This window comes from Alligator sinensis, unplaced genomic scaffold, assembly GCF_000455745.1.
Source record: "Alligator sinensis unplaced genomic scaffold, ASM45574v1 scaffold218_1, whole genome shotgun sequence".
NCBI classification, from domain to species: domain Eukaryota; kingdom Metazoa; phylum Chordata; order Crocodylia; family Alligatoridae; genus Alligator; species Alligator sinensis.
This window is the reverse complement of record NW_005842083.1, coordinates 272,400-300,049: the sequence shown is the minus strand read 5'-3', so window position 1 is coordinate 300,049 and position 27,650 is coordinate 272,400. Positions and strand designations below refer to the sequence as shown.

Here is a 27,650-nt window from a genome sequence, read left to right as displayed (position 1 = left end):
GGGAAAGAGCTACCTTTATGAATAGATTTTGAATAATTCTCAGCAAGACAATGGTGCAGAAGTGGGGTAAAAAATGCATGTCATTCTCTGAAGCACAAGGTCCCCTGTCTGTCTTTAGCTTTACTGAAAGGCAATTAGCATTTCAACCAGCCAATTTGGTTACATGCAATGAAGTACTTGGGTTTGTAATTTGCTGCTCTCGGCTTGGTGCTGTTGAGAACTAGCCCTGTGTAATCCTCTCAAAGTACCTTTCTTTCCAGCATAGTTATTGTTGCAGGTCTTAAATAACTAATCAACAAAGAGATTTCCTTGTCTTGAACAACAGGGTGCCATGGGATAAGGAATATGAAATACCCAGCTAATAAGGGAATGATTATAATTATTAAATAGTGATTATTAAATGTGGCACAGGTTAAAAGGTTTAGAAAAGCTAAGAAAACCACAATACTTGACAAAGATAATGGGAGGAGTCTTGGAATCCAGACAGCTTTCACTACAGAGTTCTCTTCATTACACAGCCACTTTATTATATGCTTGATTTAAAATAGATTGCACAGGTATAAGGGATTGGTTCATAATATAGATTGGAGAGGAAGTCTCATGCTAACCATCAATTCTAAAATGATGCAAATGTAATTTTTTCTTCTCTGGAGAGGAATTATTTTGGGGACTTTGTAAAAGACATCTATAAGAAATATCCTATTCTCTATTTTATTGTAATAACAAATAAAATACATTTAAGCACGTAAGTGATCTGTGTTTGGATTTATTTTTGTAATTTTATTCAATACAAGATTTATAGTTAAGAACACACTTTTATGATGTCAGGAACCATTCACTGAGTAATTTTATTCTAGCAAGGAAGTAACATGGTAAGATGTCAGTATATGTGAAATAATACCCTTTAATCCTTATCACAGGGCTATAATTTACTTCTGTGCACCTTGCAAATCTTTTTTTCTATATGATCATTATGTAAAAGGCAGAGGAGGATTGCGTACTTTATTTTTCAATGCATTCCAGCCAGAGAGAGAAATTAATGAAGACAAAATGCAGCATCTAGGAATGTTTTATTTCCTGTGATACGTGGGCAGTCCATACGAGGTAATAATTTGAGGGCCTCAAATCTACATGGCATATTTTATAAAACTATGATGATAAACTTGAGATGTTGATAGCAACCACCAAGCCTCAGAAACAAAGGGAAATTTTTTCAAAATTTAGAAACCGGACCCACAGGTTCCCCATTCCCTTGCCTCCCTGGAAATCTATATAGCTAATTAACAGCTACATTTCTGGCTCAAAACTATTTAAGAACCTGATCCTGAAATATGTTGAGCACCTGCAATTTATATGGCAATCAGTGGAAGTTCTGGAGATGAAGCATCAGTGATATCTTGGGTCTTATGCATCTGTTTGGCTCAATTGTATGAAAAAGCACATGAGACGGACCACAGCAGAATAGAAATCACTTGGAAGTGAAGGGTAAGTGCTGCATTGTTTTGTACACTTAGGAATCTTTGCAGTTAAGTAGAAAAATATATCTCTATATAAATTATAATATACTTTTTGAGAAGTGGAATGTCAGCTCTTGCTATGTCATGGCCAGCTTATGTGCCACATTTGAGGAACAAGGCACTAATGTCGCAAATCATTATTTGAGTTAGTTTTACCAGTATGAGATACCAACTGACTTACGTGGCACTGCTTGCATGAAAATGAACTTTTCTCATAAATAAGATTTTAAAGGAATTGGGATGTACTACTTGATCAGCCTTCCACTTAAGTAAGAATTATACTATGTACCCACAATACTGCAAGCTATGCTGCTAACCATTAAATCAGTTACGGCCATGGGCTAATGGTGCCTACTGTGTCAGGGGGGCACATGCCCCCCCCAGCGGCCTGTCAGCAACTGGGGGAGGGGGTCCCCCTGTGGCTGATCACGTTGACTGGGAAGCACAAGCAGGGCACCCAGAAGTGCCAGCAGTGCTTCTCCTGGCGCCCCGACTCCCCCGCCGGTGCTCGCAGGGGGGGCAGTGGTGCTCCTGCCTGCCCCCCCACCTGTTGCCTAAGCGGGGAGCGCTGGCTGTGAGGGGGTGCACCAGTGCTCTCAGGGGTGCACCTGCAACCCTGTACACCCTCTATGTGTTGCCACTGGTTACAGCGTAGAGTATTTTACTGCACTTTGGTTATAACTATGCAGAGATTCTGATCTTACTTGCACCAGAATGGATCAGGAATGACTTGTCTCAAATGAATGGAATTACACTGGAATTAACTTGGTCCAGAGAAGATCAAACACGGACCCTTAGTATGCTGTTTCTTGTTAGTACATATGTTGTTTTAGCAGATTTCAGCCTAAGTTTGTTTATTTGTTGCATAGTATTAGAGTCTGACTGTTACAAATATAGAAGAGCTCCAGCTGAGTAATTAATTGTAATGATTTGTGATTCAACTTTAAATAAGTAAGATGGCATCTGGTCCTTAGTATTAATGATTATTATTATATTGTCCTCTCTTAGGCCCAACAAGTTAAAAAGTGGTCCACCTGTGCACTGCATGCTTGTCATTGCCTGCTTGTCTTTGGCAAGGCAAAGGATGCATAAATGAATTTATCACTTCCTGAAAATGGGGCACTCCTGAGGAGAATAGGCAGAGCAGGCTATGACTTCAGAGTCCCAAGATTTACCTGATTTATCAAACAAAGTTCACTTTTTTCTGGGATCATTACATACCCAGGAATAGTAAGGAACACATCAAAGGAATAATATGGAGTATTTATCTCCTTTCAAATGAGTGAAAAGAAAAAGCTACCAGAAGAGGAATATGAATTACCATGCTCCCACTTCCAGCACCTGGACAAAAGGGCACGTGGCTTTGGCCTTCTTTCAGGCTCCTGCTTTTGCATAACTGAGAGACATTAACACCTTGGTTCCTGCCTAATACAGTATATTTAGTTCTCTTTTTAACATTCTGGTTAGTAGATATAAATCTGATGGCAGGTAGCTCAAGCTTCTTTCCTTCCTTAGGACAAGATGTATTCAATAAAGGATGTGTGCCTTCAGTCTTAATTCAAGAAACAAGATTTTTCATGTGGAGGTGTTTTCAAGAACATCAATAGTTATATGGTCAGAGCTACATATCAGGTTAGTGAGTTTGCATGAAGCTTTAGAGTCATACAATTGTGTTAAAAAGAAAAGGTCAGAGAAAATAAGTGACTAATATTGGTGTAATTGAAAAGACTCTCCTTCAAATGCAAATAAACCCTCTTGGCATCTGAGAGGGAGCCTGCTGAGGCTCTGTAATGAAGCAGCAGTGGGTGGGCAGCATGTAGCCGCTTAGCTGGGGAACTCCAGGATAATGAAATCCAATTCAGGGATCCTTGCAGTTGGTAATATGTGGGCACGTCTACACATTGCCATGCTTTAGGTACTTCCTTTTGGAAGTACTTTTGGGAAGTACTAAAGCATAGCTCAGTATGGGTGGTTACTGTGCTGTGTGCGTGGAGCATGGTTAAATTTTGCTGCTACATCACCATAACATTGCACTATACCACCAGAGCGTGCTGCTACAGCTACGTAGCTGGCAATCACATGTAGACACGTCGCCCTGTACAGGTGTATAAAGTCAGGCACTTTCCAATACTCATTATTAAAAGGAGGAGTATAGGTATGTACCTAGAGTGATTCCTCCTACAGTAAAGACAGAAGTAGGGAGTAGGTACTGTTAGAGATGGATGCTAGAGGGAGAAGGCCTGCGTGGAAAACCCAGGGCAGGAACAGATTCTCCAACAAAATGTTGTAGTCAACATGGAGGTCTAGACTGGGGAGGAGAGGAGGAGAGAGAGCTGTGATCAGTGTCATTGCCAGGCTCAGATAAGTCTCTTACTTCCTCCCTTAAGGTGCAGGTAGAGACAGTAGGCCCTCTCTCTCTGTAGCAGGATGTCCTTTTGAAGCAGTAATGTCTTTGAAGTAGTCCTGCCAGTCCTGCTCTCCCATCAGAGTGAGGAAAGGGGAAGAAAAACTGGGACAAAGCAAACTATTCAAATGCCGGGTTTTGTAGGCACAGTCCTTACATTCTTTGGAAAATGTCCTGAATCATGATGAATTGAAGCTATTTAACTTTATAAAATTTGATTATTATTACTATACATATAGGAGATGCTATATACTTATTAGTAATAATTCTTATGTTATTACTTATAAAATTACATTGTTACAGTTTTTAAAATTACATTTTTATACTTGCATATGTCTCAATGTTTGTCAAGTTCAGTGCTTATGAAAGGGGCTAGATTGAGAGTGCTGCAAAATCCAGAGTATTTCATGTGTAAGTTTTGCAGGGAGGTGACATTGTAAGCCTTCCCATGCTGTTCCAACCAGTATGTTTCGCTCACTCGAGGAAACACTGCCTTCTGTCTCCAGCTGCCTCGGGGGAATACTGCTGGGTGCCAAGTACCATAAACTTCATTGAGAATAGGGATTTCTCTGTAGGCAATCCCAGGTGGTCCCCATGCTGCTGTCATTCTCAACTAGCAGATGTGCCACTCTTTTTCCGTGTTCTTGGCTGCATGCATAATGCAGTGATTTTTGTCTTCTGGCTTGCATGTCTTTGAAGTGAAAAATGTGTCATACATCTTCTCAAACTGTGGCCTCTCCCAGGGCATCACTACCATTGCAGATTGGCAGCATGTGATGGTTGAAAATCAGGTGTGCTGTGTTTTTTCAGTTCAGTGAAATCCATGCCATAGACCAAATTAATGCTTTTCGTTACAACATTTTTTTTTGGTGACAGTAAACATGACTTGAAGGAGGCTCCAGCACAATGGTCTGTGATCCACAACTTATTCATGATTTGCAACACTTCTGTAAACTACTATGTTGATCAGGGGATATCCTTTCTGATCTCACTCTGGGACTCTGCTCCTTCAGCACAAACTTACCTGTGTTTCAGAAAATACTATACCAAGCTAAGAAAATGTATAGTTGAAAACAGGCATGGCATTTGTCATGGGATAAACCATTTTATCAGACACCTATATCCGTTGTCCTGAAATAAATCCTAAAAAAATTTCATGAGATAAGGAATACTAACATTTTATCCTGGAACATCACAAAATGCATCTGAGCAGTTATCTTGGGACTGCATCATTGAATCAGTGGCAGAAAAGTGGGAGTGCATTTAGCTGCCTGCTTAGGAGGGCAATGTGTGCACATGCCAGTCTCAGGATATTTCTGTTCTGGGACAAACACAGACATAATTTGTCCAGGGACAAATGCAATGGCTGTTCCTTGCCTATGTGTTACCTACTAAAGAGCATTAGTAAGCAACAGTTGAGTTGTAAACTGAATGTTTAATGAGAATATAATTTGGGGATTTGTAGGATTTTTTTTTTTACTGTAAGACTCATTTTATTTCTTTTGGAAGCTACGTTTTTTTTATTCTTGATTCTGTGGATTATTATCCAGGATTTTAGTGTGTAACATTCTATTGAGTGCCATTGATATCACAAACTGTATTTGTTATGGTTTTATGTAGCCCAAACTGACCTTTATAAATGTTGGCCTATAAGGTTCCACTCACTTCCTGAGCTGCAGAGTCACAAAGGGTGATCCTACCCCTCTTTTGAAGAACTCATTACACTCCTCTGAGCTGTAGAGAGAGAACTTACATTTTGATTAGACTATCAGTTCTCTTTTAAAAACCTCAGTTTTTACTAAGACCAAGACTGAGATCGTTAAGGGATTAAATGCTAGACTAATACCCAATAGACCAGGGGTGTCCAACCTTTTTTGAATCTGGGGTCGGATCATGAACTGTTTATCACCCAGTGGGCTGGTGAGCCATATTCAAAGACCTCACAGAAAGTGGTATCACATCAGGAAGTGATGCCACGTGACCTTTGACACCAATGAAGTTGCAGGAAGTGACAATGAAATGGGTCTGGAAATGTGGTTTAAAATCCAAAATAAAAATAATATAAAAGCAACAATGAAATAATACCAAATACTTGACTAAAATAAACACTTTCCCATAATGCATAGTGAAAGAAGCATAATACAAGTCAACAGATCAAACGTGGAAAAGATATCAGCCAGAGTGGAAACTAATCCAAGGTGGAGGGAAGTGTCTCGGCAGGAGACACCTCGCGGTGCTAAACATTGTTTACTTTCGTTTCCCGTCGCAGCACCTCGGGCCTCAGAAAGCCAGCAGTAGACATTAATCATCTAGCAATGAATAAAAAATGCATCTAATTGTGATAAAGTTTAGTATTTTTAGTATGAAAAACAGGAAGAGTGTAACATAAATTTGAAGAGTCAAGGATAAAATTACCAATCATTTTGTTGTACATTGAGATAAAAGGAAGTGTAATTCTTGTCTCTCAGTAAAAATAATTTTTGCCCTGTGCTTAACTTTTATATAATGTGAGTAGGATGGGACTACCCACCATTATGTCAATTTTAAGTCCGTGTGTAAGTCTGTAGGATCGGGGACTTAGTATACCAAGTCAAAACTGTTTTTTTAATGGGTGAAATAGAGTAGTCTGTGGTGACTCCTTGGATAGTATTTTGATTCCATTGCTCCAAGTCTTGATTTCTGTTATTCGTTCTAGCTGTGATCTTTTATATTTGAAAGCTTTATATTATATGTTTAATATACATACACAAAAAGGCTATTTTGGCAGGTTGTACAAAGTAAATCTTGGCACAAATAATGTAATGGGGAAGAATACTCACCAGCTGAATAATTGATGGTATGATTATGAAACTTCTCTTGTTCCACAGGAGTAATCCTATAGTTTTAGAATGCCCCCTAGTAGATGTAATAGAATTCAAGTAATTCTAAACTTTGTAACCTTGCCCCCTATGGATCATATTTCAGTATTATTTACATGAGGCGCACACCGTGGGAAGATACTTGCTAAGTCTATGACTAGGTAACAGCTGAAGCTAAAAGGTCAACAAACTCCTGTGTTCAGTATAGCTGATGACTTCGTTTGCAGGCTATGTAGATGTCTTGGAGTCTGTACAATTTCTACTACAGTTCACATTCCAGCTGTGATAATATGCTTGAGATAATGTTCATAATGTGGAGAACAATTTGGCACAGAAACCCCAGAAATCATTTGTAAACTAATATCGTCAGCTTCCTTAGGATCACTGCTCTAAGATGCTTAATTAATATTTTTAAAATTTTATTTTCTCTCCATTTTCAGAGTTTTTGTACTAGAATATCTTACAGTTAAATTGATAGGTAGTAATTATGCATTAGCACACATATAGATCACCTTTCTTTGGAGTCATAGGAATGCTGGAGTTGTTTTACTAATTTGAACAGTCCAGCCTCCTGACCCTGATTGTTGCATATGAAAGGATACAAAGAGTGATGGAAGAAACCTCGTAGTGGGCATTTATGAGGTGCTCTGTCCATAGGGGAAGGTTCTTTCTAGTTCCTCCTAGTTAGAAGCTAGCTTATGCTACTGCATCCTTTTCCAAATACAGATTTTTGTTTATTTTTATTTTATTTGAAATCCTGTTGTTATAACTCTGGAGCCTCTAAGTGTGAACAGTTTATTCTGTATGGCTCTCGCATGTTTTTGTACTGAATTTCCTTGAGAACATTTTTCTGAGTGGAAGAGCCAGATTGTGATAGGACCTCGTGTGGATATGGATATGCAGGGGATATTGGAAATAACCTCCTTTCCACTTGCATGGCTTGTGCAAAGAGACTTTAGTAGTTGCAAATCTTAAGACTGAGGTGAATGCACTAACCTTTCCATACCTGCATACCTGAGGGGTATATAGTGTATACATTTTAAATTGGTGCGGAAGAATAAGATAAATGTGGGATGTAGCCTTCTCTGCCCTCATACCTTCTCAAAGTTCCAAGAGTAGCCTACAGGTGTATAGGTTGTAGCCGTGTTGGTCTAAAGACCTAGGCAGACAAGGCTCTTTGGGTAAATCTGATATCTTTCATTAGACCAACTGAAATCTGTTATCTTTTTATTAGACCAACTATTTAAGTTAGTCTAATAAAAGATATCAGATTTACCCAAAGAACCTTGTCTGCCAGAGTAGCCTAGACTCATTTGTAGAAGCATGATGCAGTATTTTACTGCCATCTACACAATCCCTCAGCAAGCGAGTGTGAGGCTAGTCCCCCATTGAGTAGCCAATAAAAATCTCTTGCCAAAACACACTGCAAAATCTTTTGTTCCCAGGTGTTAGATAATTTCCAAAACAATTTTAAAAAATTGAGGGCTTCTCCACAGGAATAATATCTGGGCCACTCTATATTGGTTATTAATGTTGAAACACATGGGAATTTACCTAAATTTCCGTTATACTCAGAAGTCCCATTAAAACCTATGTGACTTCTGCCAATGGAAAGCTTTCAGGATTGCACCCAGGAAAAGTAAGTTTCAGTTCATGGTGGTGCAAAATTCCTCAAGCAAAAATTATTTTACTGGGTGACACACTTGTCAGAAATAATGAAACAGATTGCAAATAGGTTGTAAAATGGATCATTGGTTTTGTAGACATGACAGTTGTATTGACACTGATATTGTCTCCTCAGTAATTTCTGCATGTGTTTTGCATGGCACAGTAGGGTTATATGAATAATTTGGTGCAAATAATTTAATCAACTAAAATAGTCTTTTTTCTGATTGTAACCTGGGTATACCCAAGGGTGTGCCCTGTCCTTAATTGGATGGGATAGGTTGGCAAGCAACAGTGCTGTGAGAGGGATGCTGTGACTCAGGTACAAATTCCTCTATTCTCTATAGAGCCACACCACACCAAGGGTTCTTAACTATATACAGAATTTATTTAACATATAAAGAATTATATACAACTATATACACCTATATCCCAAATAATAGATAATATGAGAGAAAATTAACCATTATACACTCATACATACACCTACTTATAACTATATTTGGGCATGGGGTTGTGCGGGGTATGCTTTGAGAGTGGCCCCCTTAACCAGGACCCTGAGTTCCTTAAAGTAAGCCACTGGGCCCACAGGATGATTCCATGCAGGCCTCCAGCATGTAAGTACCAAGTTCCCAATATACTCAACAAAATTGAGCAACAAGAAAAATAGACTCCAATAAAAAAAACCCAAACTTAAAATTATTTACCAGCTAAAATATAACACAACCAACACAGTACAACCAATTTACAAAATATTAGGTACAGCTCCCCGTTTTATAGGGTACACTTGCTCCCAGTTCTCTGAAAGGAGTGGGGGAGGGTCCCTTTTCTCTGACCCCTCCCCTACGAAACCCTTGTTCCCTGCAGTTACAGTTGTCCCAGGGTGGTAGGCTAGTTTTCCCCCCATGTGGACCTGGATGCTGCTCCAGCATGCTGCAGGGGGTTCCTTCGTCATAGGCTGGGGTCTGGCGCTGGGCACCTCCAACGCCCCACTGTTTGCTAAGGTGAGGGGTGGGGCTTGGCCCGCCTTTTCTGGGCTGAGGCCCAGTGTCCTTGTGGGAGAAAAGAGGCTAGCAATGCTCCAAGAGCACCTTAGGGCAGGTGCCCCTTGACAAAGTCTGAATGGTCTCTCACTGCTCCTAGGGCCCGAGGCTCTGTGCACTGGGGTGTGCACCGTGCGAAGTCCGAGCAGGCTCTTCCTGCTCCCAGGGCTGAGGCTTTGGCAGCAACCCCTCCAGCAGCGTCTTCAGGAGCCTAGGGCTATCGCCCATTGGGGCAGCCCTCCCCAGCTTTTCTTGGCTCCGCTCTTCTTCTCGTCCCTCGCTGGTCTAGTCTCCCAGCCAAAAACGCTGTTGTTTCATAACCATCTGGGGCTCCGCCTTGGATTGCAAAAGATCCAGTCAGAGCGAGGGGTGGCAAAAACCTCACTGGGACCCCTCCTCCTGGGAGCTCTGCCCCTGGATCGTAAATGCACCAATCAGGAGAAGGGGGGGTACCCTCTCCTGATTGGTGGAAAAAATTCCACCAATGGCTCAGCATCTTGCTAGAGCTGGCAAGCTGCGTGCAAGCTGCGCCGCATCTGGTGCGCCTGCTACGTGATGTAATTTTTCTGTGAAGAGTCTGTAACTTACTTGTGTTTCTTTGAGGTTAAAAATTACTTGGTACATAATTTCTATGTATAGAAGCAGATTAAGATACATTGGGGCCCTGGGCCTGCCCCCCCCCCTTTGCCTCAGGCCCCATCCTCTGACCTTTGTCCTGCCCACAGCTGCAGGCTCCATCCCCAGCCAGCGCAGCAGGGGCAGTGTCTGGAGCGGGATGTGCTGCCCCTCAGGCCTGGGGCAGGAACAGCAGGTCCCCCCACCCATAGGTGCATACTGGAGCCAGAGCTCGGGGCCACTTGCACAGGACCCCGCACAATATCACCTTGTGGCTAGATGGCACTGGGGGTGCAGAGCTACTGCTCACTGGGTGCGTGCGGTGTGGACCAAGCTCCGTGGGTGGCCCCTCACCCTACCGCGGCTCAGTCCAGCTGCAGCAGTGTCTGACAGACGCTCAGGATTGTGGCTAGGCCGAGCTGGGCCAGGAGCTTGCGCCACTGGGGCTGCCCTGCTGCCAGCAGGTTCTGGCCACACGCCGCATCCTAGTCCACTGACTGCTGCCAGCAGCTCCAGCTGCTCCCAGGGCTCTAGTGTGGTTGCGCCCCATGGCCCGCTGCATCACGCATGCCTGGCCTGGTCTGGCTGCTGGTTTCGTCTGCGCTGAGTTGTCCGCCCTCCTCCCCGTACTCTCCCTCTGGTCTGTGCATTAATCCACCTATGCCTATGGATAATTCTTAGCCTCCATCTTGTTTGCAAGCAGCTTGTTGTGAGTTTTTACAGTGAAAAATTTGGCTCGTTTTGGTGCACAGATTAAATTAATACCATAATAAATTTGATATGGGCAGGCCCCTGCATCTCTGGGCTTTCCTGGGAGCAAAGACTTGGTTATAAGAGGTTAGTGCCAGATGAGCTCAAGGTATGTTCCTTTCACCTTACTGGATGAACATTACTATTAGAATAGCCATCAGTCTATGGGTATACCCTGGTTGCAAATTTAACATTTTTCAGAAGTGTTATTTCAGTGTACATAAACATTTTCTTTGTCAGTGACCATTTTTACCAAAGTTTACCAGAACATCTGGGGAAGGTTAAGATCACAAATATATTTGTGGAATACATTTGAGAGCTCACCATGATGCCTCTAATGACCAATTTTTATATTCACTGAACAATAGCTCACATATCCTATTTTTATGAAATATGAGGTTTTATTAATGCTCATTGTCATTTCACAAAAAATGTTGGCACACTATGGAGAGAAATTTAAAACGAAATTATAAATTATAATACTGCTTCCATCAGCCAAAGAAACTCTATCTGAGGAAAATTATCTCCATTATAGACCATCCCTGCAATATGTTTTGTACTTCTAGGCAGAGCAGGGCACTTATTTTGTTCTACTTGTGGTAACTTATGTAGTTCAGTGACCACTTGGAGCCAGATTGTCTGATAGACGTCTACTTCATTCAGCTGCTGAGTTCTAACAGATCAGGATTGTGTATTATAAATCAATGCATTAAATGATATCCAGTTCTAATTAGTTCATGCCACAGATTCTTTAAGGTACAGTTCCCACAATCTCAGTGCCTGTTGAATTCACTGGAACTTGAGGATGTTCATCACATCACTGTCCATAAAAAGGCAAATATAAATCCAGCTCTGTGGTTGCCTTATCGTTGGAGAAAAAGGAGCCAGGCACTGTACATATCCAAACTAAGGGAGGGTTCCAGCCTTGAAGATGTTATGCTATCACTAAAGCAGAATGCCACTGTTTTGTGTAACAGAAACAAAGGAATATGGGAGAGAATGTGAGGGAAACAGAAATAAGAATTTAGATCAAATATATACACAGAAAGATGGCTTGGGGCAGGAGTGTCAAACATATGGCCCATGGACTGGATCTGTGTCATGCCTAGGATGGCATGGGTGGCCAGGTCTAGGAATAGCTTAGGATTTGAGGGGCTACCCAGGGTTGGGAGAAGCATGCAGGATCTAAGTGCAAGGATGCCAGAATCCAGGAGGTGAGTCTGAGAAGCCAAGTCAGAAATCTGGAGTGTCTGGCAGAGTGCAGAATCAGAGGGTAAGCAAGGCTGCATAGCTGGGACATCAAGCCAGGAGTCAGGTTGAGGGAGAGGCTAAGTTGGGAAGCTGAAGGGTTAGCAGAGTGCAGAGTGTGCAGGCAAGCCAGGTTTGGTAGTTGAGAGATCCAGTAGAGTACCAAGCCATGAGAACAGCAAGGTAGTTTGGGTAAATGTTAAGCCCTGCTGCCCAGATACTTCCTCTTTTGGGTTGGAGGGAAAAAAGGGTCAGCTGATCCTGGGTGGGTCTTCCAGTTGCAGAGGGTGAGTAGGTGACTTGGCCAAGATGCAGTTTTTCAGTTCCCTTTGTCCAGCCCAAGTGGTCTGCTGGGGAGGTGGCAGATTGGTGTGAATAACCTGTCTGGGAAGATCCCAGGTTCAAGATTGTGGCCTGACACGAGTCACTCCATCTTGCCCTCGTACTACTTCTGGGCCAGGATATTTGGGGGATGGGGCTAACATCAAGTAGGGCTCTCCTGGTGCTTCATTGGCCGTGGCCATCAGTGGTGGGGGTGTGTACTTATTCCATGGCCACTTGCTCTGCTGCCACTGCTGTTTGCATCGCTTCCAGTCCACCATCCACCACTTCTTACTGCCACTGCCTGTCCTGCACCACTGGCCTCCACACATTTGACCTGAGGAGTCCTGTGGTCTGTATCCAGCCTGGGGATTGGGTTGCATTTGACACTCCTGCCTTAGAGTATATCTAGACCATACACTTGACATGCTTGGAGCAATGCCTTCAAATATGTCACATTGTTCTGTGTGTGCTGCTCCCTGACTGGAAGGAGTGTAATTGCATGTGCATGGCACTGAAGTCAGGCTAATTGTAACACTTACCAGCATTAAATTAGCCTGCCTTTGGTAGTGTGTGTGGATGTAGCTGCACTGCTTGACAGGAAAGGTAGGACACGTAGAGCAGCATGTGGAATTGTTAGTGACCATGATAAGTTTGCAATTATATGTACATATATTAAATTTTTGACTATACTTTAAAACTTTACCCTCATCTTTCTGCAAACAGCATTACCTCTATGCCTGAATTGTTATATAATTGTTAAGTCTATACCAGTTGAAGAAAAAGATCATCCAGTTTGCGGAGACTTAAAGCTTGTAACTGTTCTGGACTTAGTCCTGTGGTCCCTAATCATTCCTTACTCAGGCACAAATTAATGTACTTCAGAACTGAATCAAACAGCTGTCAGTAACTGGTCAGAATCGAGCACTCGATGGACAGCTTCAATATGAGTACAGACACTCCCTGCTTAGCACTGTTAATTGGTTTCTGAAAAACTGAGCTTTAAGCGAAACCGAAAGGTTTTGATGACCCAAGATGGTGACTGCAAGAGTTAGAGCGAAACTTGCTGAGTGCTAAGTGAAATCAGGTATCAATTAAAAATGAGTGTTATAACGAAATAGTGCTAAGTGAAACAGCATTAAACCTGTACAAAACCTTTTTTATTCAGGAATTATATGAGGCTTCTTGAAAATATAGTCCTTACGATTCATATACATTTTCATCCAGGAAGGGAAAAATATATTATACTAAATTATACAAAAAAAAGCATTGAGCAGGATATGATGTGTTTCCTCAAATCAATATTCAGTAGAAAGTGTTCCCTCTATTTTAAACACATTAACTTCTGTCATTCTTAAACTTCTTTTTTTTTTTCTGTAGGGATGCCCTCTGCTTCTTTATTAGTTAATCTTCTTTTAGCATCACTCATCAGTTTTACATCGGGAGAAACAGAAGTAAGGTTTGGTGGACAAACGGAATTTGTAGTTAATGAAACAAGTACAACAGTTATACGTCTGGTTATTGAGAGGACAGGAGAGCCAGCCAACATCACAGCAATTGTATCGGTAAGAAACTGTACAAGTTTCACTTGCATGAAGTATCACCGTCTTCATGATCCTTGAATTGTGTTGGTGTGTTTCCTTGTTATACCAAGTTAAAGAATGGGGTGTACAGATGATACTTGGGACACATTGGAATGAGGAACCCCTGAGCTAGAAACCCTTAGTTCCTATAGATGGGTGAATTTCTATTGGCTATGTCAATGTAGAGAGATATTTCCAGCCTACCAATGACTTGCTGAACCAGCTACTTCTCCAGAGAGTGTAAAATTTGATTTCTAGTTGTTTTCACTCTTGAAGTGCAGGTGGATAAAAGAGCAGACAAGGTTCCTTGGGTGAATTTGATATCTTTTATTAGACCAACCCAAATGGTTGGAGAATAGTTATTAAGCAAGCTTTCGGGTTCAAAAACCCTTCGTCAGGCTCAGGAAGCTGCAGCAGTTGGTGTGTGGATAAAAGATGTATTCCTCCATCCATAGCTTTTACAGGCAGATGGAGAACAACTGTTTCTTCCATGAATGTATTATTTTAGAGCAGGTGACAATGTTACTTCAAAAAAATGACAGATAAGGAAACAGAGAAGGGGTTTGCATCCTATTTTTAAAGGCTAATTTTATAAGACTCCCTGCTAGTTAGGTGCCATGACAGTAAACTCTGAAAAATTAAGCTTAGGTCCACATCATTTTCTTAATTTTTTTAGCTATCGGTAACCATGGCCTTGACTCTACTTTCCTTACTCACATTGAGGAGTACAATATTTTGTACACAGTCTTGTGGAATAAGGTGCTATTCAATACGAGTAAGAATGCAGAATTGGAACCATGCAAGGGAAAGTGTGTGCAGTTATTATAGTCTGCTAACTTTCTTTTGAGTTGCTGCAAGCTGTATATCCAGAGAGAAGTCCTATTTTTTTGAGCATGTTGTCACAAAATATGGTATTATCCAGCACTCAAATGGCAGCAAGGGCACACCATTTGGAAGGGTTAGAAATTATTGTGTAAAACGACAATAAGTTTGGTTAGTAACAGGGTATAAAACTTGGCAAGATTATCCTTGGAACTGGTACTTGATTGGTACAAAATGGGAAGGTTTTTTTATTATGGATATTTTCACATTGTTTCCCATAGAGGTTATACTTTAAGATTGTTATTGTTAGTTTTTATAGCTATTTTGGTTGATCTGAAAAACAACATTGCAGTTACAGCGAAGAGATTGGAATCTGGCATCCAGAATTTTCTTTAGTGGGTTTTCTCCTGCAGAGAGGGTAAAATGGAAATAAAGGAGGAAAAGTTTGGTGAAAACCCTATGATTCCCAGTAAATTAGATAAATGTTTTTCATGCCATTACTGCCTCATTCCCTTGGCGAAAACAAATGGAAAACAGCTAGGAGTATAAACAGAAAATGAAGTGATAGAAAATAAAACAGTTTTGCATATTGGTGAATACTATTTAATTGCTTTGTTTTGACTGCTGCATTTAAAGTAAGATGTTGAAGAGAAGGAATAACTACTGTAAGAATGTCAAAAGTGGTTAATGGGTTTAATTTGGCATGTGCAAGGATTGTGATATGAAAACGTGTATTTGTGGCTAAGCTTAAATATGCATTAAGAATCAAGAAGAGTATTGTAATGGATGTAAGTAGTACATTGTGGATCATATGGAAAATGCAAACAGTTTGTGAACTTTTTTAAAATCTGAAAATCTCTCTAAAGTAGCTAAAAAAAAAGCAACCAAAAAAAAAGGTCTTGATGCGTCAGAAATATGAACATTTTTTAACAAGTCTTATAGGAAGATGTGAATAGCCTGTCCATATTGGGGGTTTTGGAGCTTTCTAGTATTGGTTTAGATATCTGCAAAAATGTTCTCCCTGAAATTTTCAGTGGGAACTGAAAACATTCAACCCTTTTTGACAATTTGTTAGGCAATCAAATTTGAGAATGCTGTCCGTTATAAACATACAAAAATTCTGGAAAAGTCAAGGAAGAAGTAAGGATTTCTTAGGGTGCTATCTTTTATTGGATCAACTGTACAGTTTGGACAGAGGTAGAGTTAGAAGGGCTAGTTCTGTACTTATAAGCACAATGCAGACATTGGGCCACCATGTGGTATGCATGTTCCCATTTAAAACTACAGCACCTAACCAGGAATTCTTTGAGGGAGGAATAATATAGTGAAAGCATCATATATAATACATGAAACAAAGTCAGAAGAAAATCAAAACAAGGAGGAGGAAAAGAGATACAAAGTTCTTTGTGTGGTTTTTATTCTAGCTTGACGGAGAAGACACAGGTGATTTTTTTGATACATATGCAGCAGCATATATACCTGATACAGAAACAAATAGAACCGTATATATATCAGTCTGTGATGATGACCTGCCAGAGGCTGATGAGACATTCATATTTTACTTGACGTTACAGGTAAGCTCTAATTTTTTCAGTTTATAGGAATTAAAAAAAAAATGGGGTAAATTTCTTCACCAGTAGTAAAAACTGGGATGAAATTGCAACTGGAATAAGCAAATGTAGCTCTACAAGTTTCTGGGAAGCATGCTTACATTAGTAGTGACTTCAGATCTTCCTAGCTAAAGCTTAAAGTTTTGAAAGCAACCAACTTGGTGGCTTAGCATTTTAGTTTATCAGGTCAATGCAGAAAGTTGTTCAATTACCTTGCCTGGGGGGAATGTCTACACTTCAATCTTCCATGTTGACACAGGCTTTTGTAGAGAAGATGCATTCAGCTATACAAGTTCAACAGTGTTTCTGGTTCATTAGGAGGCAGAGTTGTGAGATTCTGAAGAGAATCTTGGCCTTTCTTCCTTGCCTAGAGAGACAAGGTCTCAAGCAATTGGCTGAAAAATGGTGGAGAAACAGGATACTCCTCAATGCTTTAGAAGCAGAGGAAATGGGAGACTTCTTTGGAAAAATGATTCCTTGAACATCCTGGTAAATAAGGCTACATTGCTACATTGCTATTTGAATGATGCCAGAGGCTTTTTTAGAAAGACTTTTGTTTTTAGAGTTAGCAATCTGTGGTAAAGTAGGAAGTCTGCAGTAAAAATGTATCCTCATCGTATCCCTGAGTTTCATAATTTCACAATAGATTGGTGGTAAATAGAAACACTCATTTTCCCTGTCTTCCTTCCCCTCTTCTCCTAACATTAGATTTCAGTTTATGACTTTAACATATTAAACTGTTAATATGTTAAAGTCATAAACAAGTATAAGTACATATAACAAGTATAAAAAGATACAAGTATCTTTTTATACTTGTATAAATAGTTTGCTTGGCCCATGAACTGCAAGATTTTTGAAATTTGTTTCCAAAGTTTCAGCTCCAAGAATCATTTTAAATACCCCAAATACAAAAATGAAAAACCTTTTAGTTTTTAGCAGAGCTGCATGCTTCATACCACATTCCTTATTGCTATGGTGTCATTAATAGATTGTCAAACTATGATTAATGATGTTCAGTGTCTTTTTCAAGCACTTTGTTTAATCAGATTGAGATTCTATAGATGTTTTCCATGAGGAGTAAGAGTGATTTGGGTGCATTCCATTGATTTGAATACCTTTTCCTTGGAACATGAAGTAAAAAATGGATTACTTTACAATTTGAATAAAAATGTGTTTACTTAAAAAACAAGGTCTTAGTTTGACTAAACTTCACTTTGCCATTGCTTGCCTGGTTCACTTACCATATGTGTTGTTACTTTTAGAAACCATCTTCAAAGTTAAAGCTTGGATACCCCAGATCTGTCTCTGTAACAATCTTATCAAATGACAATGCCTTTGGAATTATTTCTTTCAATATGGTATGTTTTTATGTTCTAATCTTTTATCATTTTATAGAGGGCAGATTATCTGAAAGTCCACAGTACATAGCTCTGTGTCTGATTCCAGTGCAGTCTTTCATTTGGGTACCTAAATGCCTTTTGTGTCTTTGAAAGTGTCTCCCTAAATATTTAACCAGAATTCGTAAATATGTAGGACTTTAATGGTATTGGTAGTGTTGGAGTGATGCTGTAGATGTGATGATCCATAACATAAAGGAAGATACCACCCCCAAAGGCCCCTGCCTCTCTTTAATGCCATCATATGCTTTTAGGCATGCTCTCTCTAGGTCCTATTCAGAGAGCCTATGTGATATTCTATGGCACTCCTAAAAGTACAGCATGCTTGCAGTCCAGGGTGACGTAAGACAAGAACTTGACACAAAATATTCCAAAAATGTAGAATAGTACCTATAGCAGAATTACTTTTATTACAAGTTATAGAGCTCCCACTGTTTTGCAAGTAAGGTGGGAGACTTCAGTTTATGTCAAGGTAGCTCAGGAACCAGTTCTGCTCCCATCAATGACAAAGTTCACATTAAGTAAGTACAGGCCTTAACTTTAGATCAAAGTAACCAGAGTTAGGTATATTGAAATGCCCAATGGTACAGGTGTGCATAGGGCTTAAATCACCCCTGAAATGGTGCACCTCATCTAAGTTAGTTCACCTGAGTAGGTGCATAAATGTAGTTTTGAGATCCTACCCCCTTAACTCTGACCGGGCTATTTTTAGTTTCCTGATTTCCTCCCCCCTGCGGACCCAGCAACACCACTGTGGACCCACTAGCATCTCCATCCTCCCTCCCCCCCGTCCCCCCCTCCCCAGATTCGTCCCGCTTCTCCCCTTTCCTTAGATTATTTATACCAGTTTCACCTTGTGGGTTGTGGGAACAGCGAATGGGTGCATTCACACAGTTTAATGTAAACTGCATGAATTTAGACTGGGTGTGGTGAGTTGCTGTACACACCTATACACACCCATTAACTTCAGAGATTATGGCACAGGATCTTGTCTCCTCCAAAGCAATTAACAGGACTTGGAGTATAGTCATGTCCATTTTGAGATCCAAATTCACTGCTAGTGAAATTTAAGGAAAGAGTACTCTGACTTAAAAGAAGATACATTTATTCATACAATCAGTGCAGTTGGCCAAGAAACATTGTGAATAAATATCTAAAAATCCAGTAATCCTCATCTATTTGTCCCAAGTATTTGTGTACTTAACACCTCAGAATCTCAGAGGAGCACCAACCTATTATGGATTGCATATACTGTATTTATTTGATTCTAAGATGAGGGTTTTTTTTCCTATTTAACATGGGTTGGAAGCCCCTCATCTTAGAATTAAGTATGAGGGTGGGGGGAGGTAGGTGCCTGCTGTGGCTCAGGCTCCAGCCCCTACCTAGGATTGGGGCCATAGCTGCAGTTACTGTCTCTGCACCCTCCCACTTTCCTTCCCATCTCCCCTCCAGCTTCAGCCCCTGCTTCCCTGCCTGCCACTCTCCTCCCTTCTTACTTTTGCTCTGTGCGTACTGAAGACCCGGGCATGGAGCACAGCCCCAACCCAGCCCTGAAGCAATGATGCATATCCTACATAGCTGCTGTGGGGGTGGGGTTGGGGCTGTACTCGGTGCCCCAGGCTAGAATGGGGATGGAGCCTGCTGGCCCAGAGTGAGGGGAAGGGGGGAAGCAGAGGTTGGAGAGGGAGGGGGAAAGCAGAGGCTGAGGGGAGGGACAGGAGGAGGAAGAAGGAAGGGAGTGCCCAAGGTTGGGGAGACGGAGACACAAGCAGGGTTGCCACAAGCTGCTTAACTTTTCCACACCACTTGCTTCCTTGCAGAGATGGGAGAGATGAATTAAAGGACTTCCAATAATTAGATTCTATATGTGGAAAATTAGAACAAACATATACATTTTTTCCATGTATAGAATCTAATTATCGGGGGCTCATCTTAAATTCAGAGTCATCATAGATTCGAGTAAATACAGTACTTTTGCAAAAAAGTGCTTGTGAATGACCTTTGCAGTGTTTTAGATAACATACAAGCCCCCTGATTCCCACACGTAGCCTGTGGAGCCCCTGAAAAATTTCTAGTTGACTCAGAATTCCTGGTAGCTTTCTGGGGCTGCTCTACCACTTGTTAAACTTGTACTGTGTGCTTCTCCCCACTGTGCTAAGAGAGCTCAGCTAATTCCTGGAGGTAGATGAGACTGAACTATCCATTCCACAACACTATCGTGTTACATTTGTGGTTACATTGTGGTTACATTTTTTGCAACATATCACAAGTGTCTTAAAATGTTAGGAATCAGAAAACACCATTCAGCCAGACTTGCTTTCTGGATGAATTAAATTGTATTGATTGAGCAATAATTAAAGTATTTATAAACTATCTTTATGGCTAAGGTTAGTTTTTAAAATCACTTTTATAAAAAAAATACAATTAGATGACCAATTACAATGGCTTAAATCAGGGGGTTTAAAACTTTTTTAATAAGTGTACCTCCAGTGGCCAGATACGGAGGGTGGGGGGTGGTGTGTGGTGGATGGGGAGTGGTGGCAGCGCAGGGTGGGGAGTGGTGACGGCGGCCGCTGCATGCCCTCCCCCCGCCGGCATCTGGCTGCCCGGGGGGTGCCTGTGTGGCCTGCAGGGGGTGCTGCTGACCTCCCTTTCCCTCTTCTCCCCAGGCCCTGCTCTTTGGAGGCAGTGGCTCAGGGTGGTAGTGCTTCATCCCCGTTCACCTGTGCATACCCGCTAGGGCCTTCCTATGTACCCTTTGGCCACCCTTGGTCTAAATTATTACCCTGCAATTCTTAAAATCTATTTCCATCTAACAGCCAAGTAAATTATTTTACAATGGGGCAAAACTGTTTTAAATTGGTTTAGGAACTTCTATAAACATTAATGATAAAAAGCTAGTAGGGTTGTGTATATTAGTCATGTTTGTGTATAGCAAAAAAAGCACTTGAGTAACCACTGTTAATATTTTTATCTGAAGTCTTTCAAGCTTTTTATTAGCTGAACTAATTGGTTGCTAGGAAATATAATACCATCAGTCGACAAGTTTACAGATTGGATTAACTTGTCTGTGGGAGTTTGGTATTTCTATGGTAACAGTTTTTTCACTCTGCTGAGATATTTGATCAGTGCCTGATTGCCTGTCGTTTCTCTTCCTCATTAGTCTGCCTTAATCACAGTGAATGAGCCTAGGGGTAGAAATGAATCTGTGCCTCTCACTCTAATTAGGGAGAAGGGAACCTATGGGACTGTGACTGTGACTTTTGAGGTAAGTTTATTGAAACAATTTCACACCTCAACATGTTTTCTTGGGACTGAAGGGTAGAATCACAGATCTGATAAATGGAAACGAAAGTACAGGAAGGGCTAACTACTGAAGTCTAAGTTTTGTTAAATCTCTTCTATAGAAAAGAAACCTGTTATTCATCCCATGAAAAATGCTGCCTTTAGACAGGCCAGTTATATTCTGAGAAGCAATTTTTGGGAGACACTAGAAAAGAGCAGATATTCTTGATGATGTGTATGTTTTATCTTGGTAAATAGTTTTACTGTATTGTTAATGAGAAGTTTCTAATTGAAAAAGTTAGGGACATACTAAAGGTTATTTTAGCTTGAATCACTGGAATATATACCACTGAGCAACAGATACTAAGAATTTTAAGAAGGTTAAAAAAAACAAGAGGGACAAAAAGGTTTTAAATTGATACTGACATATAAACATTATGCCAAAACTTTGACATTTACTTTAAATTTTGAATGTTATAATATACTGACTTAGCACTTTATGGAAGTCTGATACTATCTTTATGCTGCTTACTTGAAAAATGAGCCACCCAAAACAATTGAGAACTTTAAAGAAAATCTAGACCATACGGTATCACATTTGATTTGAATGCGATACAAATACTGCATTTCTTATTTGATATTTTTTCTTATCTAGCTCAGATTCAATTACATATTTGCAGTTTTATTTCTGTACTCAGATGAAGCAAAATTCTCTCATATATGTTATCTGAAGTTCATTTTTTCTCACTGTTGGGAAAGAGAGCTCAGATTCAATTACATATTTGCAGTTTTATTTCTGTACTCAGATGAAGCAAAATTCTCTCATATATGTTATCTGAAGTTCATTTTTCTCACTGTTGGGAAAGAGGAATCATCAACAGTCTGATCTGGCACCCACTGAAATCTAAAGGTCTTTAGATCAGACAGTAAAAGAGCTAATATTATTTTGTGTGCTATATTTAATATGCAAAGATAGTACATGTGCAATTTACTGCATGCCAGTTTGTTTTAAAGTCAAATATTTTTTTCCTCTGTAGAATCAGTCAGCTGTCTCACAGTATCTAGTATATGCATCTATTGAGATATAAACAAGTGTGCAATAAATTACCATAAATTTATTTGATACTAAATATAAACTTCCTGCTGCAGAACCAATCAGTTCTGTCTTACTGCATATAGCATTTGTGTCCATTGAGATATAAGCCATTGCATTCTGTATTGTAAAAATTCTCATGTTACCCTTAAGCAGCTTGTAATTTGTTTAGCTTTTATTTGCAAATTTACAATAATTGCATAAAAGTAACCTGTCACAAGCTAAGGAAAATGCCACAATCAATTCCCACTAGAATTCCTTCTCAGAATTTAATCCTATGTAACTAATTCAATGTAATGCTTTATAGTCAATATTCTCGTAGTTATTTGAAAGTAATAGCTATACATTAGCACAAACAAATGAGCCTTCCTGGGCCTATCTTGAAGTACATGGCCTCCACTTATTTGCCCATACATACATCTCCTCTTCCTGACTACATTGAGTTTCATTAGCCATCCAAAGTAAGCAGATTTCCCCCAGGAACCATCTTGTTACACACCTGGCAACATGGCTTCTGAAATCAAAGTTTTTTTTGCCAAAATGGGTATGAAGTTGGTCTGAGATAGGAAACCACTGTTATTCAGAGAAGCCTTCTGTAGGCTACATGGTTTATTTGGACAATTACATAACCATATTATATTTCTATTCCTGTTAACCTACAGTTATTTACAAGCCTTGAATATGTACTACATAATCACTGATTACAAAAATTAATTCTTTGCAGATAGGAAATGGTCCAAACCCAGCTGAAGAGGACTTGAGCCCAGCTAAGGGCAATATCACATTTCCTCCTGGGAAAGCAGTGCTAATTTATAATTTAACAGTGCTCGATGACCAGGTAGGAACAAGTTGAATTCATTTTAGAAGGCTTTGATATGCAAAAGGTTAAGTCATATGGATTTAGTATCTTTGAATAATTAATACATAAAAAACTCACAGTTTAGGTGAAGTTAAAGAACTGTTCTAGTCCCAAAGTATAGAATTAGCACTTACTGTGCTATTGTGTATATCTACTTGCATAGCTCTCATCACTGTAGTATGTGATCATCATTTAAATTGCAGCAAGAGAAATTTAAATCGGATATTATGGAGGATTTTCTCACTATGAGGGCAATAAAACATTGACATAGGCTACCTAGAGGTTGTGGAGTCTCCATTTTTGGCAAGTAGGTTAGATAAACTAAGATGGTTTAGATGGGGATCTGCCTTAAGCAGGCACTTAGATTAGATGGTCTCCCGAGCTCCCTTCCAACTCTAATGTTCTATGGTTCTGTTTCTGTCTCTCAGTGTTTAAATTGTTGCTTCCTGATGTTACTGTTTTATAAATACAAATAAATAATAATGATAAGAAAACATTATTCCTCTTTTACCTACGGAAAACTGAAGCACAATGTGGAGAAAGCAACTTGCCTATGGTTACACAAGAAAGCTGTGGTTGATCCAGGAATTGATCCAGGTTTACCAAGTCTGTAAGGATGTTCTTTCTTCACTGACTTCTCAATATTTCTATATCAAGCATTCTTTGTTTACAAAAGATTTTTCCTAACTCCTTGCTTGGCAAATTTAACCTGTATTTGCACAGTCAGCTTGGCCTCTTTCCTTAGTTTACATTGTTATATCAGCTACAAACTTACAGATCTAACTAAATCCGTATCTTGCATAATGTGCTTTCTTCTACTTAAATCCTTTATGATTCCTATGGAACTCCTTTGTCTTGAATTAATGAACAAGATTCCAGGTTGTTCTTTCCTAGCTGCATTGGCTCTACAGGGTTAACAGGAATGAAAAGCAGTTCAATGTTTATAACTAAGGTATGGGTACATCACTGAATATGCATCGGGAAGAAATGTATTGAAAAAGTGATTCTAATTTTATAGACACTTTTCAAAGTTGAACACTTTCAAATAGACAGCTCCTAAAATAAGCAAAGGATCATTCTTTTAAACAACACGAACAAAGATAATAAATATTTAATATTTCTAATGTTTAATGACTGTACAAGTATTATAAAAGACTGGGAAGAATGGAGGAAAGTTATTGCTACATGGAAGGTACCATGATGGTCTGTGTGGTCTCGGGACTGACTTGACTTGAGTAGTTTTATGAGAAATGGTTTAATCCAAAAGTGGCTTTTTGGATGAAAAATCTGAAAGGTATGAAAAAAAACCTTTAAAAAATCTTTAAAAATGGATAGATACATTCACAGAAGTTATCGTCTATGCTTTAGGTTGTTGATTGTAGCAGTGTTGATCGAAGGACATAGGCAGACAAGGTTCTTTGGGTAGATGTGACATCTTTTATTAGACCAATTAAGTAGTTGGGAAAATTCTTCTTTGCAAGCTTTTGGGCACAAATGCCCTTCTTCAGGCATAGGGAAAATCTGTTGGTGTTTGTGTGTTCTACCCAGGAAAGCACACAAACACCAACATACTTTCCCTATGCCTGAAGAAGGGCATTTGTGCCCAAAAGCTTGCAAAGAACAATTTTTCCAACTATTTAGTTGGTCTAGTAAAAAAATATCACATCTACCCATAAAACCTTGTCTTCGCAGAAGTTTTCCCTTTTTTCAGGGAAGCCCCAGACTAAAGGAGACAGACAGCCTAGAGTAACAGCAGAACAGGTTAGGGATTATTAGAGAAGCTAGATGCTTTCAAGTTGTCAGGGCCAGATGGGATGTATCCTAGGGTACTGAAGGAATTGGCTGAAGTAAATTTGGAGCCACTGGCTATTGTCTATGAGAACTCATGGAGGTTGGGTGAGGTCCCAGATGACTGGAAAGGGGCAAAATGCTATATTTGCCTGTTAGCAAATTAAAAAATGGGGTCCTGGACTAGTATCAGAGGAGTGATATGACACCTCATTCGATAAGTGACAGAAAGGCTTTATTTACTACAAGTATTCAAAGTTAAATGAGCCCAAACCAAAGTCCAGTAATTAGCTATAAGGTGATTATTTCTTACCAAACAGGTGATGAAAAGGTGGTCTGTTTCTCTTCAGCTTCTCAAGTAAGCTGGGTGCAGCAGTAGTTTGTGTTAGAGAGATTTCTCACTCTTGAAGCATGCCTGTTAGCTGTTTCACTTCTCTCTCATATCCTTTTCTCAGCATCTTCAAAGCATTCTTGCATTTGTGTAAATCAAGAGAGAGTCCCAAGCACTAATTGACAGGAAAATCCGGCTAATCAAACTACTCATTATTGGTTATCAGAAAGTTCCAATTTGAATTAATTACCTTCCACAGTGACAGGAGGTTATGCATTTCTGTTAAGTTTGGAACATAGCAAGAAACTGATTAACAACCAGAAAAAAACACAAGGTTTTGGGGAGTGTCCTTGGAAGATCAAGGGAACCACTAGGCAAAACAAGGTAAATCAGGAGGAAATGGCAAAACAACAGTAAATCAGGAGGAGACATCTACCACATATGGAGAATGTCTCTTCCTGCACATAAACACGAGTCAATTGCAAAAGAATTTTTTACCATACAAATTAATCAAGGATAGGCATTTCACATGGTTACATACCAGACAACTAGGAGCCTGCTTAAAATCATCATGAATATAGTAAGATAAGCTGGAAGTGATACTTCATTATTTCTTCTCAGATGGCCTAGCCATGAACTCACATCCTCTTGCACTATGCAGTTAGCATCAATATTTTATATTTTAACTTTTGTGTGTAACTTTTGTGTGCCACAGCTTGGCATGAGTTTCAGAGTCATCAGTCTAGAAAGGAGCAAAATACTATATCTGCCCTTTTTCCAGTCATCTGGGACCTCACCTGATCTTTAAGAAAGGGAAGAAGGATGATCCAGGGAACAATGTGCCAGTTAGCCTGACCTTGATACCTGGAAAGGTCACGGAGTAGGTCCTCAAGAAATCCATTGTGAAGCACCTAGAGGAAAGTAAGGTAATCAGGAAAAGCCAGCATGGATTCAGCAATATTAAGCCATGCCTGACCAACCTAATTTTTTTTTTTACAATAAGGTGACAGGCTCTGTGGATGGGGGGAGATTAGTGGATGTGATATACCTTGACTTGATCAATGTCCACAACATCCTTATTAACAAGCTAAGAAAATACAGACTAGATAAAAATACTGTAAGGTGGATACATCACTGGTTGAATGATCTTGATCAACAAGTAGTCATCAATGGCTCAATGTCTAGTTTGGAGGAGGTATCAAGTGGGATTCGCTGGGGTCTGTCCTGAGTCTGGTATTATTTAATATCTTCATTAACGATTTGGATAGTGAGATCAAGTGCACATTTAGCAAATTTCTGGGTGACACTAAATTGTGTGGTATTGGAGATACTCTGAAAGAGTAGGGCTAAGATCCACAATGACATAAATGGGCTGGAGAAATGGTCTGTACCATCTGGAGAAATGGTTTGCAACTAAATGAGATTAAGCAAGGACAAGTGCAAAGTCCTGAATTTTGGACGGAATCATTTACATCGATAAATACAGACTGAAGAATAACTGACTAAGTTGCAGTACTTCAGAGAAGGACCTGGGAATTAGAGTGGGCCAAAAGCTCAGTGCGAGCCATCGGTATGCTCTTGTTTCAAAACAAGCCTACAGCACACTGGGCACAGGAGCATCACTTGCAAGTCAAGGGAAGTGATTCCTCCCCTCTATTCAGCACTGTTGAGGCCTCACCTGGAGTACTGTATCCAGTTTTGGGTCCTGCACTTTAAAATGGATGTGGACAGCTTGGAAAGAGTCCAATGCAGAGCAACAGAGATGATTAGGGGCCTGGGACATAAGAATTATGAGGAAAAGCTGAAAGAACTAGGGTTTTTTAGTCTTATGACGATCTGATGCTGTCTGTGGCTGAAAGTTGAGCCTGCGCAATGTTGTTGAAGGTCTAATACAAAAACAGTAAGGTTGCATAGATAAAATGATGGATTACTTTGGCCTGCAGAACTTTTACATATGAGGAGATTATAAATGAAAAATCAGTTAGTCCTGAGTTTGCTGATCTGGTAATTAAAAAAAAAATGTTAATAAGTTGAGCAGCACCTTTTATACAGAAATCATTGGGAAACCAAAGATATGGTGCCCCCCACAATGTTACTTTAAGCCCCCCCGCCCCTTACACATTACAGGTATTGTGCAATTACCTGGTTAACTGCCCAATTACTTTGAGACCAGCTGCACATCCAAAGTAGCTATCACAAGATAAAAAGCTCCAATCAGCTATAAAGTTAGATCTCAAAAATGTGTACTAACTTAATAGCTGATTGGTATCGTGTAGCAGGGTCTCCCCTGCAGCTGGGAGGCCTGTCAATTGACAGAGCACCCAACTGTAAGGGTGAATCGTGCCCAACATGGAAACCCCCTCTTTTCCACACCCCACCCTCTGGATCAGCTGCTGTGATCCCCAAGGCTTGGGGGTATGTAATAGCCCTGGTCCAGGGGGATCATGGTTGCCATGATCCT

The 27,650-nt window shown here is 40.1% G+C and overlaps 1 protein-coding gene across 1 annotated transcript in view; it reads left to right on the top strand.

Annotated features, from left to right (window-relative positions):
- Positions 1 to 27,650, top strand: part of ADGRV1 (adhesion G protein-coupled receptor V1) — a 253,979-nt gene that overhangs the window by 3,508 nt on the left and 222,821 nt on the right. The window contains 5 exon segments of the mRNA XM_025204476.1: positions 13,802 to 13,986; positions 16,251 to 16,400; positions 17,699 to 17,794; positions 20,997 to 21,101; positions 22,936 to 23,049. Of these exon segments, the coding sequence (XP_025060261.1) occupies positions 13,802 to 13,986; positions 16,251 to 16,400; positions 17,699 to 17,794; positions 20,997 to 21,101; positions 22,936 to 23,049 (650 nt within the window).